Source organism: Procambarus clarkii, unplaced genomic scaffold (assembly GCF_040958095.1).
Source record: "Procambarus clarkii isolate CNS0578487 unplaced genomic scaffold, FALCON_Pclarkii_2.0 HiC_scaffold_281, whole genome shotgun sequence".
Lineage (NCBI taxonomy): Eukaryota > Metazoa > Arthropoda > Malacostraca > Decapoda > Cambaridae > Procambarus > Procambarus clarkii.
This window is the reverse complement of record NW_027189314.1, coordinates 252,374-270,358: the sequence shown is the minus strand read 5'-3', so window position 1 is coordinate 270,358 and position 17,985 is coordinate 252,374. Positions and strand designations below refer to the sequence as shown.

The 17,985-nt window shown below is 39.8% G+C and overlaps 1 protein-coding gene across 1 annotated transcript; it reads right to left on the bottom strand.

The window, feature by feature from the left end:
* Positions 1 to 9,499: 9,499 nt before the first annotated feature.
* LOC123746223 (tigger transposable element-derived protein 2-like) lies at positions 9,500 to 10,093 on the bottom strand. Its single transcript, XM_045727549.2, has one exon. It carries the CDS (start codon positions 10,091 to 10,093, stop codon positions 9,500 to 9,502), a length of 594 nt encoding a protein of 197 aa, XP_045583505.2.
* Positions 10,094 to 17,985: the final 7,892 nt, after the last annotated feature.

Here is a 17,985-nt window from a genome sequence, read left to right as displayed (position 1 = left end):
CAATGGATGGTGATATACTAAAGAAATTGTTCATGACTTTTGTTACGCCAAAGCTAGAATATGCAGCTGTTGTGTGGTGCCCAACAACAGAAGTTGGCCAATATCTTAAGAAGCACATCAACAAACTGGAAAAGGTGCAAAGACATGCTACTAAGTGGCTCCCAGAACTGAAGAGCAAGAGCTACGAGGAGAGGTTAGAGGCATTAAATATGCCAAAAATAAAAGACAGAAGAAAGAGGTGATATGATCACTACATACAAAATACTAACAGGAATTGATAAAATCGACAGGGAAGATTTCCTGAGACCTGGAACTTCAAGAACAGGAGGTCATAGATTGAAACTAGCTTAACACAGATGCTAAAGAAATATAAGAAAATTCACTTTCGCAAATAGCGTGGTAGACGGTTGGAACAAGTTAGGTGAGAAGGTGGTGGAGGCCAAGACTGTCAGTAGTTTCAAAGCGTTATATGACAAAGTGTGCTGGGAAGACGGTCTCATCCTGTAACTACACTTAGGTAATTACACACACACTAATATATATATATATATATATATATATATATATATATATATATATATATATATATATATATATATATATATATATATATATATATATATAGCCTCGGCTATCACCTCATTATGTCCGGTCGTGATGGTCAAGTGGATTAAGGCGTCTTGTACATACCAGATGCGTTGCTTCTGGGAGTATGGGTTCGAGTCACTTCTGGGGTGTGAGTTTTCAGTTGATATATATATATATATATATATATATATATATATATATATATATATATATATATATATATATATATATAATATATATATAATATATATATATATTATATATATATATTATATATATATAAATATATATATTTATATATATATATTTATATATATATATTTATATGTCGTACCTAGTAGCCAGAACGCACTTTTCAGCCTACTATGCAAGGCCCGATTTGCCTAATAAGCCAAGTTTTCATGAATTAATTGTTTTTCGACTACCTAACCTACCTAACCTACCTAACCTAACCTAACCTAACTTTTTCGGCTACCTAACCTAACCTAACCTATAAAGATAGGTTAAGTTAGGTTAGGTAGGGTTGGTTAGGTTCGGTCATATATCTACGTTAATTCTAACTCCAATAAAAAAAAATTGACCTCATACATAATGATATGGGTAGCTTTATCATTTCATAAGAAAAAAATTATAGAAAATATATTAATTCAGGAAAACTTGGCTTATTAGGCAAATTTGGCCTTGCATAGTAGGCTGAGAAGTGTGTTCTGGCTACTAGGTACAACATTATATATATATATATATATATATATATATATATATATATATATATATATATATATATATATATATATATATATATATATATATATATATATATATATATATATATATATATATATATATATATATATATGTCGTACCTAGTAGCCAGAACTCACTTCTCAGCCTACTATTCAAGGCCCGATTTGCCTAATAAGCCAAGTTTTCCTGAATTAATATATTTACTATAATTTTTTTCTTATGAAATGATAAAGCAACCCTTTTCTCTATGTATGAGGTCAATTTTTTATTATTGGAGTTAAAATTAACGTAGATATATGACCGAACCTAACCAACCCTACCTAACCTAACCTAACCTATATTTATAGGTAAGGTTAGGTTAGGTAGCCAAAAAAAGCTAGGTTAGGTTAGGTTAGGTAGGTTAGGTAGACGAAAAAACATTTATTCATGAAAACTTGGCTTATTAGGCAAATCGGGCCTTGAATAGTAGGCTGAGAAGTGCGTTCTGGCTATTAGGTACGACATATATATATATATATATATATATATATATATATATATATATATATATATATATATATATATATATATATATATATATATATATATATTGTGACGGTAACGCGTTGGTGTTCGGCTGTTTAAGGCTAGGGGTATGGCCTCGTCACATAGTTATAAAAAAAAATAGAAAACTGGAACTTCGTCTGTGGTAAGGTAAGGAGAAGACACACAAAACACAAGTAAATTTTAACAATGAAATTTTAATTACGTTAAATAAATCAATACATGAAAAAATGGACAAACAAATTCTTATAATAAAATCAATCAATCAAAATAGTAAGAATAATTAAATGACACAATGAAAAGTTACGCTAAGATAAAATAACAAGAAGTGCAACACAAAATAAAGGAAAGGTGCTGGAATATTGGCTTAAAGCTACCACCTCTCTCAGTACACGCTAACGTCTAGCCGGGAGGAGTGGTAACCACGAAAGCACAGAATATTCTGAGGTCTGAGGTCGTGGCGACCCCAGACATCAAGTAGTATGGGGGGGCGAGTGCAGGTGCAGCCAGACCGGCGACCAATCAGCGGAGCCGGTAGCGATCAACAGGTAGTTTGGCGGTTTGAGTCTGAACAGGTGTCTCTGGCTGCAACGTTTTGCGCTCTGGCAAACCTTGCTGGTGTTGTTGTCGTTGTTGGACATTTCTTCCATAGTAGTATTATATAATTTCAATGACGTAATTGTGGAGGGAAGAGCAGGCTCAATCTCTTGAAGGAGATTATCGTCACAACTCTCCCCCGATGCCTGCGGTTCTGGAAGAAGTACGTCGTTATGTGGTGGAGTAATGGATGGAGTCGCTTCTACTTCATAAACTCTGGAGAGATCATGGGCTAAGATGTTGTCAGACTCTTGGTATAGCGTGTCTCTAGGTTGAATTTCTGAAGGTAGCAAGCCCATAGTAGAAGACGTTGAGATGGGAAGTGGGCGTGCTGCAGGTGGTGTGGTCCGTATTGATGGTGGACCGAGCACTTTTCAGGTGTGGAGTGAAGTGCTGAAGCTTCAGGATGAGGAAGAGTAGCTCCTTGCCAATTGTTCCGTAGTTCCTTGTAGCAGTAGTTGCTGACAGGTGTATTCTTCTCGCCTCGTTGCTGCATCACGACACCACCAACGTCGGTACCATTGGCGTCGACATGGAGGATGAAGGGCGTATCTGACGAGGTGAGAGTGGAATTAGAAGAGGGCAAAGGAGCACGATTATTATCCTGAAAGCATTTGGGAAGATCATTAAGGATTTCGGAATTAGAAAGCGCTGATTCCTTGTCAGTGCTTTCGGGAGGAGAAGCTGGGATGGTCTCACTGTGAATGTAGGGTTCTGTGAAGGTAGAACAATTAGTCAGGACAGTGGGAGGAGTACCATTATATTGCTTCAGGAGGTTGACGTGGCACAGCTGGGTCTTCCGCCGCCTATCTGGAGTCTCTATTACGTAGTTGTTATTATTCCTGCACTCTTTGACGCAGTAGGGTCCTGAAAACCTGTTTTGTAAAGGTGAACCTGGGACAGGGAAATAGGCAAGGACGAAGTCTCCCGGCTTGAATTTTCTTACTTTGCTGGTCTGGTCGTAATGAGTCTTCATTCTTACCTGGGCTTTCAATAGATTATCATGGGCAAAGCGGTGGACTCTCTCTAGAATGTGTTGAAGGTTTTGAAGAAACTGGGGCACATTCTGATGCTCACTGAAGGTGGCATCTCTGAGAGAGTCTTTGAAAGCCTTAAGGGGAGTACGGCACTTACGGCCGTAGAGCATCTCATAAGGAGATACTCCTAGGGACTCATTGGGGAGACTTCTGAAAATACACATTATAAGGTCAATCTGCTTATCCCAATCCTTCGAGGTCTCACTACAAAACTTTTTCAAGAGTGCTTTGATGGTCTGATGACTACGTTCAAGAGAACCCTGTGAAGCAGGATGATAGGGGCTGGACAATACCTGTTTGATGTTGAACTCCTCCAGTGTCCTTTTGAAGAGATCACTGGTGAAGTTGGTACCACAGTCACTTTGAATCTCCCTGGGAAATCCGTATTGAGTGAAGATCTTCAATAGATGTTTTATAACCGTAGCAGCCGTGATGTTCTTCACTGGAACTGCTATGGGAAATCTGGTGGTAGGACACAGGATGGTTAGGATGTAGGCGTTACCTGAACTGGTCCGAGGTAAAGGACCAACACAGTCTATTATGAGTCTGTGGAAAGGTTCCGCAGGCACCTGTATGGGAATCAGTGGTGCTCTGGGAATGGAGACGTTCGGTTTGCCTGCCATCTGACATGTATGACACTGTTTTACGTACTGTTTGACGTTATTTACCATACCTGGCCAGTAGTAGTCTTGACGAATCCCATGGTAAGTCTTGTTGAAGCCGTAGTGGGAGAATGCTCCGTGGGCCAGGTGTAGAATAGTGGGCCGCAGGCTGGTGGGAATCACAAGTTGTTCGATGTTGGCCCAATCGTCCTCCTCCTTCAGTTTACTGGGTCTATATCTGCGGTAGAGCAAGTCGTTCTCTAGGAAGAACCCAGGAATACTGTCGGGTTGAGTCTCAGCCTGGAGAAACAATGGTGTTAAAGTAAGATCTTCCCTCTGCAACTTACGGAACTCCAACTTGGTCAGATGCGGGGGTAGTTTCTCAGGGTCTTGAGGGACAGCGGTAGCAGTAGAGTCAGCTGGCTGTGGACGTGCGGCTTGTGCACGGGTGGTCACGAGAACCGGAGGAGAAACTTCATCACTCTCTTGAACCTCTGCTGGAACATACTCTAGAATAGGGTTTATTGGCACAGAGTTACACACCTGGGGTTTGTCCATGACGATCAGGTTGGTCGGTTGCAGGTCTTCTGCCAAGTCGTTGCCTAGGAGAAGTTGCACTCCAGGCATGGGAAAAGGCTTTTCCCTGACGGCGACTTGGACTTCCCCGTTCACGTAGGGACAATCCAGGTGGACTCTGGCGAGAGGGTATGGAGTGGTAGCAGTGAGGTCAGTGATGAAGACGGTTTCTCCGGTGTAGACGATGTTGGGCACAGCCGACTTCAAGATGATCGATTGTAGAGCCGCTGTGTCCCTCAAGATCTTCAATTTGAAACGTCCCTCCGGATTTGAACCGTTGGCAGAGACAGTTCCAGTATACAGGTGGTTACTGAAAAGAGAAAGATCATTAACATCAACACCAACATTCATCACAGGCTTACCGGACTTAGGAGGAGTTGGTTTGGGTCTTTGTTGGTCAGTGGTTCCCTTGTATTGAGACTTACCACACTTGTCTATGGTATGTCCATAGAGTCTACAATACTTGCAGTACAGTTGTGAACCAGCTTGATCGGGGCTCACCTTCTCGTAACTGTACCACGACTTCTTACTGGAGGATGGTTCGGGTGTCAGCCGGTGGATGAGGCTGTAAGTGTCAGCCGACTTAGCACACTTCAGGTAGTCGGTTTCTTCTTTATCTGCTAAGTAGAGGCGGACAGGAGGTGGCACACGTCTCAAGAATTCTTCAACAAGCATCAGGTTGACGAGTTCTGTAAAAGTAGAGACATGTGCTGCTTCCAGCCATTTCATGAAATACCTCCGTTTCGTGTTAGCAAACTCGAGGAAGGTAGTGGTACTTGCCTTCAGGTGGTCACGGAATTTCCTTCTATAACTTTCAGTAGAGAGGAGGTAGGCGTCCAACACTGCTTGTTTCAGAGTGTGGTAGTCATTCTCAGACGCCAAAGTACTGAGTGTGACTGCAGCTCTACCTGTAAGATGGACTCTGAGAAGTGTGGCCCATTGGTCGACAGGCCAACTGAGTTGATTAGCAAGGGTTTCAAAGGTGGTAAAGAACACATCAACTTCTGCTTCTACAAAGGATGGCATTAACTTACTTGCATGTGATATATTAAAACTGACGGGAAGATTGGCAGTAGCTTGCTGGCGTTGAGTGAAGTGTGAAGTTTCCAAGGCGATTTCACGTTGACGACACTCTAGAGCCAGAGTCGCTTGTTGCTTGTCATGTTCGCGTTGTTTGGTTTCGAGCTGTAAGCGTTCCCGCTCCTGGAGTGTTTCAAGCTGTACTCGCTCACGTTCATGGAGCAAGGCGACCTCACGTTCGTGTTCTTCTCTCCTCAAAGCGGCCTCGCGTTCTTGTTCGTTTCTCCTCAAAGCAGCTTCGCGTTCTTGTTCGTCTCTCCTCAAAGCAGCTTCGCGTTCTCTGAGGGTGATTTCTCGTTCTTGTTCTTCCCTCCGTATGGCAGCTGCTCGTTCTTGTTGTTCGCGGGCTTCCCTTTGCTGCTCACGTTCAATCTTGGCCAGTTCCAATTGGAGTTTCATCGTTGCCAAATCAGTTTTTCCTGCAATATAGTAAGTTTCATGAGTTTCAGAGTCTATCTTACCTTGCTCTAAATAGTAATCCAGCAACAGGTTGTGTAGGTCATTTTTGTTGGCTTGGTAGGGAACTTCTAGTTGATACTCATGTGCAAGAGTTTGTAATTCAGTCTTCTTGGCACGACTTAAAGTCCCTATTTCACCTGCTGGATTTGTACGGAAAGCTTGGAGACGAAACATGGTGAAATTAGCAAATAAAGGTACACGAATATTCAATAGTGAATGTCAGAAACAGGTCAACGTGGCAACTGATACCTATCCTGTGAGATCTTTAACAATTAAAGTTAAGAAAAAGATATTAAATGATTAAATTAAATCAAGGGCGCAGGAAATCTTGTACCCGGTACTCATGTAAGAGGATAAGGGCAAGAAAATCCTACTAACAAATGAAACAGAGTTTCGAAAACAAATGAAACAGTTAAATGCTTCAAAAGTAAAATTGGTAGTCCAAGGATGTAGGCATACCTTGCCACGTCTCTATAGGACATAGAGCAAGTTTTTCCTACTGAATTTAATATGATACTTACAGAATTAGCGAACTTTTGTGCTCTGAAAAAATAAGCTAATTCCCTACCGTTGTATGTATCATCATCTCTGACTGACGTGTAGGGGTGCGAGGTGTCAACTGGTGACGAGAACTGCTGCTGAGGTCCCAATTCAGCAACTAAAGTTCGAGCTAGAGGAACTATGGCCCTCTTTGTCCTACAGTCAGATTGCAGAAGATTGGGTACTCTTGACCCGGGGCAGACCACAGTACCAGGGTACCAATATGATGATCTGTCAGAAATGAGAAATATTCAAGGGACATAGATGGTAAACACGAGTAATAACAAGGAGGGAGAGATGACCAATTAAGAGTATGACTGCGGCCTACAGTCACCACGTAATCCAAAGTTGTCTCACCTTCACCATATGTTACTCTCGTAATGCACAATACACCGCACCTTATAAAAAATGAAATTGAATATGAAAAATAGTAAAGCTACGTTAACAAAGTTAAATACGCTTACCATAAATTACCACTTGGCACCAGTACCTGAGTGAAGCTCCTAGGACAGGCCCCCATATAACTTGTGACGGTAACGCGTTGGTGTTCGGCTGTTTAAGGCTAGGGGTATGGCCTCGTCACATAGTTATAAAAAAAAAATAGAAAAACTGGAACTTCGTCTGTGGTAAGGTAAGGAGAAGACACACAAAACACAAGTAAATTTTAACAATGAAATTTTAATTACGTTAAAGAAATAAAACATGAATAAAATGCACAAACAAATTTGTATAATAAAATCAATCAATCAAAATAATAAGAATAATTAAATGACACAATGAAAAGTTACGTTAAGATAAAATAACAGGAAGTGCAACACAAAATAAAGGGAAGGTGCTGGAATATTGGCTTAAAGCTACCACCTCTCTCAGTACACGCTAACGTCTAGCCGGGAGGAGTGGTAACCACGAAAGCACAGAATATTCTGAGGTCTGAGGTCGTGGCGACCCCAGACATCAAGTAGTATGGGGGGCGAGTGCAGGTGCAGCCAGACCGGCGACCAATCAGCGGAGCCGGTAGCGATCAACAGGTAGTTTGGCGGTTTGAGTCTGAACAGGTGTCTCTGGCTGCAACGTTTTGCGCTCTGGCAAACCTTGCTGGTGTTGTTGTCGTTGTTGGACATTTCTTCCATAGTAGTATTATATAATTTCAACGACGTAATTGTGGAGGGAAGAGCAGGCTCAATCTCTTGAAGGAGATTATCGTCACAATATATATATATATATATATACAGTGGTACCTCGCATAACGAATTTAATCCGTTCCAACGCCGCTGTCGTCTTGTGAAACCGGTGTCATGCAAAACAATTTTCCCCACCCAAAACAATGTAAATACAAATAATCTGTTCCACCCCCTAAAACAACAATATGACATTATACACTGGTAATATTATACTGTACAAGTTAAATAAATGTTTGTTTGACTGTTTCCATGTGTATATTCACTTTACCTTATGAAGAGTCGTTGCTGGCTTGAGGGAGCCGATCGGGAGGGAGGGAGGAGAGGGCTTATGGGGAGGAGGGAGACACCACCTCTGGGTCAGGCGGGCTCGCTCTCTTTGGGAATTTAACCCCACTAGGACCGGGTTGTGGTTCAATATCACTAGCACGTCTCTTCCCACCCTGTCCACTGACCATATCGCGTGTCACATGCTGTTGTCTTCGTTTGAGGATGTCCCTAAATCGAGACAGCACATTGTCATTAAACAGGTTCACGCACCGTGTTGTCACCGCCTTATCAGGGTGATGCTTTTCCGCAAATGCTGTCACCTTTTCGAACATGCCCAGCACGTCCCTGATCTCACTAGATGGGATAGCATCCTCGCAGACCTCCTCCTCCCCCGATGAGAGCTCCTGTACCTCCTGTTGCACCAGCTCTTTCTGCAGTTCCAGGAGTTCCTCGGTGGTCAGTTCATCACTGTGCTCCTCCACCAACTCCTGCACATCAGCAGCATCCACCTCCAGACCCAGTGTGTGTCCCAGAGCGACAATATCATCCACTAAAAGAGCCTCCGGGTCATCCACAGGTGCGGATGCAGATGCAGGTGCAGGACCGAAACCTTCGAAGTCTCGCTCAGGGACACCCTCAGGCCACAAGTTTCGCCATGCAGAGTGTAGGGTTCTCTGTGACACCCCTTCCCAGGCCTTATCTATCAAACGCAAGGCCCCCATGATATTGAACTGCTCCTTCCAGAATTGTCTGAGGGTCAGCTCTGTGGTGTCAATCACATGAACACATCTCTCCAACAAGGCCTTCATATAGAGCTTCTTAAAGTTAGCAATGACCTGCTGATCCATGGGTTGGAGGAGTGGCGTGGTGTTTGGAGGAAGAAACTTGATGGTGATAAACTGATTTTCAGGGAACAGATCATCTTGCAGTTGGCAAGGATGCGCAGGTGCATTATCGAGCACAAGCAAGGCCTTGAGTGGTAACTGCTTGTCGACGAGAAAATTCTCACTGTGGGGCCGAAAACGTCATTTACCCACTCACTAAAGAAGATCTGCGTGACCCAGGACCTCTTGTTCGACCTCCACATCACATTCAGCCGTGTCTTGTGACCCTTAAACGCCTTGAACACTCGTGGATTTTCTGAGTGATAGACGAGAAGCGGCTTGACCTTGCAATCGCCACTTGCATTGGCGCAGAGCACGAGAGTAAGGCGATCCTTCATCGGTTTGTGGCCAGGCAATGATTGTTCCTCTTGCGTGATGTAGGTCCTCTTCGTCAGTTTTTTTCAAAAAAGGCCGGTCTCGTCACAATTGAAAACTTGTTGTGGCAGAAACTGCTCCTGATCAACAAATTTCTGGAACTCTGGCACAAAAGCCTCAGCAGCACCTTTATCAGAGCTGGCAGCCTCCCCATGTCGCACAACACTGTGTATACCACTCCTTTTCTTAAAGTTCTCAAACCAGCCACGGCTTGCCCTAAATACCTCCTCATCTTCAGACGACGCACCTGGTATCTTCCTGACAAGGTCCACATACAGCATCCTAGCCTTAGCGCAAACGATAGCTTCAGAGACACAATCGCCATGCAATTGTCGTTCATTCATCCACACCAGCAGTAGCCGTTCCACATCTTCCAGGAGTTTTGGACGTTTGCTGGTGAGCTTGCTAACTCCTTTGGCCATGTCAAGCGTCTTATATTTATCCTTGCCCTTCAGTATGGTGGATATTGTTGAGGGAGCCCTGCCATACTCCCTGGCAAGATCAACCACACGAATACCACGCTCGTGCTTTGCTATGATCTCTTTCTTCACTTCCACAGTGATTGCCTCTTTCTTCCCCTTGCAAACTCCTGCTTTCGCAGGCTGCTTCTTGGACAACATCGTGCGTTCAGAATTGTAGTCACAAAACCACAAAAAAAAAAAAACACGAATATCAGAATTGTGTGTGGAGCGATACAGACGGATACTGGTCGTGTGAGACACCAATACAACACTGTAGACAGTGGCGGCGTGACCCCACCATGTGGTGTTGACGTTACACAAACGAGCGTTCGTCATATGGGACGATTTCTCGCCGATCGGGCCAGTCGTTACCCAAAATATTCGCCTTGTGGGGCGATCGTTATGCAAGGTACCACTGTATATATATATATCGGACAATTAGTAAAAAAAAAAAAAAAAAAAAAAAATTAAATTATTTTACCTTGTACCTAGATCCACCAGGCCTGTTTGGTGCATGTTTCAGTACTTCAGAAATCTGGAAGGTCACATCCTCCTCCTCAACTTGTGGATGTGCGTTGATAGATGATTCTGTAAAATTAAGTTATTTATATAATAATAAATTCAGTATAACAATAATATTCTGTAAAACTAAAAGTAATTTATACATCAATCAGATAAAACTCTCCAGAGATGGTGATACACAACATATAAAGGACAAGCTTCAGAACAAAATATGCATTTAGGAATAAGGTTTTGTACATGTAGGTAGCACATGAGAAAATAAGTGGAAGGTGATCAAGTTTATATTAACATGTTAATGGCTTTGTTAAGGCTTTGCAAGAATGAAAAAATATTAATAATATAATATCACCTACCAATTAATTGTACATCATTTATAAGTCAATTATTTGCATTATTATTATTCAATACTAATGATATAAAAATGCATTTTGTAATCTACTATTTATGCAAGTATTAAGCACAGGATCATGAAATAAACTGCACAATACTGTAATGGATAAACCAATTAAGTTTACACTTTCCTATAGCTAAGTCAGTCAGTTCTATTAGCAGCAGAGAACAATTATGCCCAACCTCTATTAAATGAAACAATCTTAAGAGCAAGTGATAGAAATATAATCATTTATGCTTGGGAAAATATTATGGAATGGTTCCAAATATGAAAAATATTAAGTTTTTTGGTTAAAATTTTTTAACTTAAAATTTAAATTTTTAAGTGAATTTTAAACTTTAAAAAAATTATTTAATTTTTTGGTTACTTACTTAAAATAACATTATATAGTTCTTGTTTTTATAGAAATGCCAATTTCTTCTTTTGCCCTTCCAGACTGTATAGTGACCACAGGCAGTTTGTTCATATCTTCATTATTCTTCGAACCGTGGTTGCACAATCAGACCCACGTACACTGGTTAAAAGCATCACCTAAAAGCAACAACAAAAATGTAGTACACTGACGAATTTTGAATATATATATATATATATATATATATATATATATATATATATATATATATATATATATGCCATATACATATATATGCTATGTTGTATGCTACAACTTGGCTGATAATAAAGCCATTCACAACTGCAGGCCTAATAAAAAAAGGAGGTGGCATAGCAATATCTTACAAAGATACCTTCATCTGCAATAGTGTCATTAGTAATAGAGACGACTATTGTGAATATACCTTTGCCAAGTTCTCCAGTAAATCCCTTAAATCCTCCTTGACTATAAGTGCCATCTATAGATTTCCCAATACCAACATAGCTTCATTCTCAGATAACGTAAGGAATCTTATCATAAATAACAATCTCAACAAAAATCAAACCAACTTAGTGGTTTGTAATGGTGAACAAAACATGCAGATACTTATATATAACCTGTGAATAGAGTGTAATAACAGCAAAACTATTTGTTTATTGTTTTCTGACCATAATAATTGAATCACTAATATGATTCACTAATATATAATCCTAATAATGATCACTAATATATAATCCATTGAGCATGCTGCATCTCTTTCAGTCTCTTTGCAATTTGAACAAGAGGGTTTTTAATTGATCGAACCATATTCTTAAAGTAAAGTAAATGAGATGTATTCCATATTTTGCAAAATATACGATGAAGGCACACAAACATTCATACCAAAACTGAAGGGCAGGATTTATGAGGAGACATTTGAGGCATTAAATATTCCAAAACTAGAAGACAGAAGGAAAAGAGGAGATATGATCACTACGTACAAAACAGTAACAGGAATTGATAAACTTGATAGGGAAGATTTCCCGAGACCTGGAATTTCAAGAACAAGAGGTAATAGATTTAAAGTCTTACAGTCTCCGTGGTGTAGTGGTAAGACACTCGCCTGGCGTTCCGCGAGCGCTATGTCATGGGTTCGTATCCTGGCCGGGGAGGATTTACTGGGCGCAATTCCTTAACTGTAGCCTCTGTTTAACGCAACAGTAAAATGTGTACTTGGATGAAAAAAACGATTCTTCGCGGCAGGGGATCGTATTCCAGGGACCATAGGATTAAGGACTTGCCCGAAACTCTACGCGTACTAGTGGCTGTACAAGAATGTAACAACTCTTGTATATATCTCAAAAAAAAAAAAATAAAAAAAATAAACGAACTAAACAAAGATGCCGAAGAAATGTAAGATAATTCACTTTTGCAAACAGAATGGTAAACGGTTGGAACAAGTTAGGTGAGGTGGTGGAGGCCAAAACCGTCAAAAGTTTCAAAGCATTATATGACATATATATATATATGCATATATATGCATATATATGACATATATATATATATGCATATAAATATATTATATATATATACTGATAATTAGCTAAAAATATATTCAAGTAAATGTAAATTATTTTACCTTGCACCTAGATCCACCAAGCTTGTATGGTGTGCATTTCAGTACTTCGGAAATCTGGAACGATCTGGAATCTCTTATCTGCAATGAAACAATACATATTATTGCACTTGCCACAATACCACACAAGAATCAGTACGCCTTACCACACAATCAGTACGACTGTTTTCAGCGAGCCACTTAACACACTGAAGATTGATAACCCAAATGAATTTTTCATGGATATGATACCAACATCAAATCATAAATCAGATGTGATCCTATCCCCACTGGATTTTGAAGAAGCCATAGACAGTATGCCTATGCACTCTGCACCAGGCCCTGACTCTTGGAACTCTATATTCATCTAGAACTGTAAAAAAACGTTATCGCAGGCCCTTCACATTCTTTGGAGACAAAGCCAAGATACCGGCATTATCCCTGACATACTAAAAACAGCAGAGATAGCACCGCCCCATAAAGGAGGAAATAAGGCAGAGGCAAAAAACTACAGACCGATAGCACTAACATCGCACATCATAAAAATCTTTGAGAGAATGCTAAGAAGTAAGATCACAAAATACATGGAATCACAGCATCTCCATAACCCCAGACAACATGGTTTCAGAACAGGGCGCTCTTGCCTATCACAGTTGCTGGACCACTCTGACATGGCACTAGATGCCATGGAAGACAAACAAAACGCTTTGACAAAAAAAAGCCTTTGACAAATGTGACCATTGTGTTATTGCACATAAAATGCGTTCAAAAGGAATTACCGGAAAAATAGGCAGATGGATATACAACTTCCTGACTAATAGAACCCAATGTGTAGTAGTCAACAAAATAAAATCTGGACCATCAACCGTAAAGAGCTCAGTCCCCAAGGGTACTGTGCTTGCTCCAATACTTTTTCTCATCCTCATATCGGACATAGACAAGGACACAACCTATAGTACTTGATCATCCTTTGCAGATGACACTAGAATCTTCACGAGAGTAGGCAACATAGAGGACACGGCAAACCTCCAATCAGATGTAAATCAGGTCTTTCTATGGGCTACAGAAAATAACATGGTGATTAACGAACATAAGTTTCAGCTCATGCGCTACGGAAAAAATAAAAAATATAAAAACGGAAACCACTTACAAAACTCAGTCAAATCATAACATTGAACGGAAAAGCAACGTAAAGGATTTGGGTGTACTGATGTCAGAAGGCCTTACATTTAAAGAACACAATAAAGTAGCCGTCACAACTGCAAGAAAAATGACAGGATAGATAACAAGAACTTTTCACACTAGAGATGCTATACCGATGATGATAGTTTTCAAGACGCTAGTGCTCTCTAGAGTGGAATACTGCTGCATAATGAAAGCCCCTTTCAAAGCTGGAGAAATTACTGACCTATACTTATGCATTTATCTTCGGTTTAACACAACAGGCACCAGACACACGCTAGGCATCATACACACTAGGATAAAACAAACATTAGGCCAGAAGTCAGAAAAGAATTCAAAGAATTTTACTGGAAAGGCTTGCTGTTAGGAAAGGAAGTAATTGAGATGAATTAATGCACAGTATGTCAATTTTGTGAAATATATGATAAAGGAACAAAAACATTTATACCAAAACAGAGATGCAGAACTAGGAAACAGGATTTGTTCAACTGAAATTTCAAGACGGCCAGAGACCAAAAGACACAAAAATGGAATCAATATACGAAGAGGCCAAACCCCCAAACATACCAGTAATACAAAGAGAAACAACTACACGGCAGTGAGGAGATAGGCAGAAAGAAATTTTGAAAAAAAGAATAAACAAATTTTGAAATTTTGAAATTTTGAAAAAAAGAATAAACAAATTCATAATATATACAAATAATTTAGACTCAGGTTTGATCAGCAATATTTGAAAATTTCCAGATGATACAAAAGGGATTTTTTTTTCTGGATTCAGGATTATTTTTTTTATGGCTGAAAACATGTTTTCAGCAATAAAAGAAATACAGTATTGCTGGAACAACCGTCGACATCTTCAAGAGAAAACCTGAACATCTTCAAGAAGTGCTGGACAAACAAGGCTGTGGTGGATATGTGGGCCAGAGGGGCCTGTCCAAGCAACAGCCTGTTGGATCAAGCTCTCACATGTCAAGCCTGGCCTTGGAATGGCTTGGTGAGTAGAACAACTACCAGAACCCTATAATGCATGTATCAAGCAGATAACTAGGTTGTAGAGGATAGATAACATAGTGATTATAAGAAAACTAAAAACTCACTGGAAGCCATATAAATTACAAGAGTTGATACTCAACTTCTTTCCATTGTACCTCCCGTGTGTCAGCTTATCACTCTACTGCTAATATCATGGTATTGCAGAATATCTGTCTCTACATTGCCAAGGTGTCCAGGCAGTGAGCACCACATAATGCAGTGCAGTCCTGTAAGAATAAGCACAGTAAGTATGGGCATGGAGGGGGTGCAGCAGTGGCTTGTGAAGGGCTGGAGAGTAAATGGACATGCCCAGGAATAAAAAGCATTAGGGTAACAGAACATAGCCCATAAAAATAGTAATGACTGTGAATGAATAATTATATGAATGCAATAATATTTCATATCTCAATAGGAATACTAAGCAGGGTGCAAGACAAGGTACTGGTGGTGATAGTGGTTGGTACAAGTCCTCACATCCCCACAGACACCACTAACAGCCCTCACTTCCCAACACAGTACCCTTGTTCCTTACTCAACACCTCCTTGGACCTTTATTACAGAAAAATAGAATCAATTAATATAACAAAATATAAAATATAAGTGTTTACTTACGATAATACTATCGGTGGAACACAAAATCTTCTTCTTCTTGATAGTAGGTGCAGTTTGCATGAAGGGTTTGTCCTCGCCATGACTGAACTGACGACAAAATGGCCGCTGTGTTGATATGGCGTCAGATGACGCTGTGACGTCACAGGTGAGGGACGCTTTGCGCAATTACTCCCTCGTCGCTTGACCCCATCATTAAAATTTTTTTTATTTTTATTAATTTTATTTTTATTTATTTATGTACAAGAAGTTACATTGGGGGTTAACAGAGAATATAGAAAATAAGTTGAATTAACATTCTTGTAAAGCCACTAGCACGCATAGCGTTTCGGGTAAGTCCTTGAACAGATTTTTTTTTATAAATTAACAGTAAAATTTATAACAAATGTTAGCAGGTATTTTACAGCTTTTCATTACAGGTACAGATAATTTTAAGTAGAATAATTACAGTAAAATCAGCAAAAGTGTTTGCAGGTAATTTGAAGAAATTTTGACACAAAAGCAGATCAGAATGATACACAATAATAACAATACACAATAAAGAAACAAGGATTACTAGGTACATGAGGATAGCATTTCAGGGTTATACATTGGTTCACTGAAGCACAATATGAAGATCATTTCGAGGAAAAGTTTCAAGGAATAATGCAGTAGTATATGCACTGAATACAACAACCATGATATCAGATAATATCTAAGATTACAATGTTAAAGTAATATGGCTTAGGTACAAATATTGGGGGATTGAGTACAGTGTGAAGATAAAGCCCATGGTAGAAAACTATGAACATGAAATTAGGTACTTTTTGGTTTTATTTTTGAATATGGCAGAAGTTGGACAGCTTTTCAAATCATTAGGGAGTGAGTTCCATAGACTAGGTCCCTTTATTTACATAGAGTGTTTACATAGATTAAGTTTGACTCTGGGGATATCAAAGAGATATTTATGTCTGGTGGGGTGGCCATGTGATCTATTATATCTGTCCAGGAAGAGTTTCAGAACAGGGTTTGCACTTAGAAAAAGGGTTTTATAAACGTAATTTACACAGGAGAATGTATGGAGTGAATTTATGTTTAGCATGTTTAGGGATTTGAACAAGGGAGCTGTGTGTTGTCTGAAGGTAGAGTTAGTTATTGTCCTGATAGCAGATTTTTACTGGATGATGATGGGCTTGAGGTAGTTTGCAGAGGTTGAACTTCAAGCACAAATACCATAAGAATGATAGGGATAGATAAGTGCATAATAGAGTGAGAGGAGAGCAGAGTAGGGTACATAATATCTGATCTTAGAGAGTATACACCAACTGTTATAGAAACCTTTTTAGTTAAGTGTTGTATATGGGTGCGGAAGGTGAGTCTATTGTCTAGGAATAGGCCAAGGAACTTTCCATCATTTTTATTGTTAATGTTTACATTAGCTATCTGAAGCTGAATTGCATTTGTTGATTTGTTTCTAAATAAGATATAGTAGATCTTTTCTATGTTTAGTGTGAGTTTGTTGGTTGACATCCACAAGTAGACTTTTTTTAATTAATTGTTTACAACATTATTTAACAGGAATGGGTTGGGGTCAGAGTAGACGAGTAGTATCATCAGCCAACAATATAGGTTTAAGTATGTTAGAGACATTAGGGAGATCATTGATGTATATAAGAAACAGGAGGGTCCTAGGATGCTGCTCTGTGGCACCCCTATGGTAAGTGGTAGAGTGGGAGAGGTTATATCATTGATGGCTACATATTGGTGTCTGTTACTAAGATAGGATCGGATATAGTTCAGGGCAGTTCAAAGTTGTTGTTGTATTTGTGTCTAGCTTCAGACACAAGCATGTTACAGTTATGTCTTAAGGAGTTGAGAGCAATTAAGGATGATAAAGAGTCACTTACAATTAATGAATCAAGTTTGGATACTTGTACACATTTCAGTGCAAGGAGCAAGGCAAATAGTTCAGTCTGAAGGGTAGAGGCCCAGTTGTTTATACGGACTCCCCTCTCAAAATATAAGTCATAGCCTATTGCCAGGACAACTGCACTTCCAGCTGCACCCGTTGGGCGCTGTAGGAAACCTTCAGTGTATATGATTTGAGAGAGAGAGAGAATGCTCTGTGGACAGAGCATCAATATGGCTTAAGACGTTGAGCTTTGCCTCAAAACAAAGCTGGGACTGATCTCTAATTTGCTCCTTTGATGGGAAGGGAGGGATTAAAATTGAAAAGGGTGTAATTTCCTACAGTGCAGGAAAGTGATATTGTTGTCTCTCTTGGTACAAATTATAAATCTGATACTTTCTGAGTTCAGTTCCAATTTTATTTATCTATTTGAAACAATGTTTACATTCAATAAAGAAAT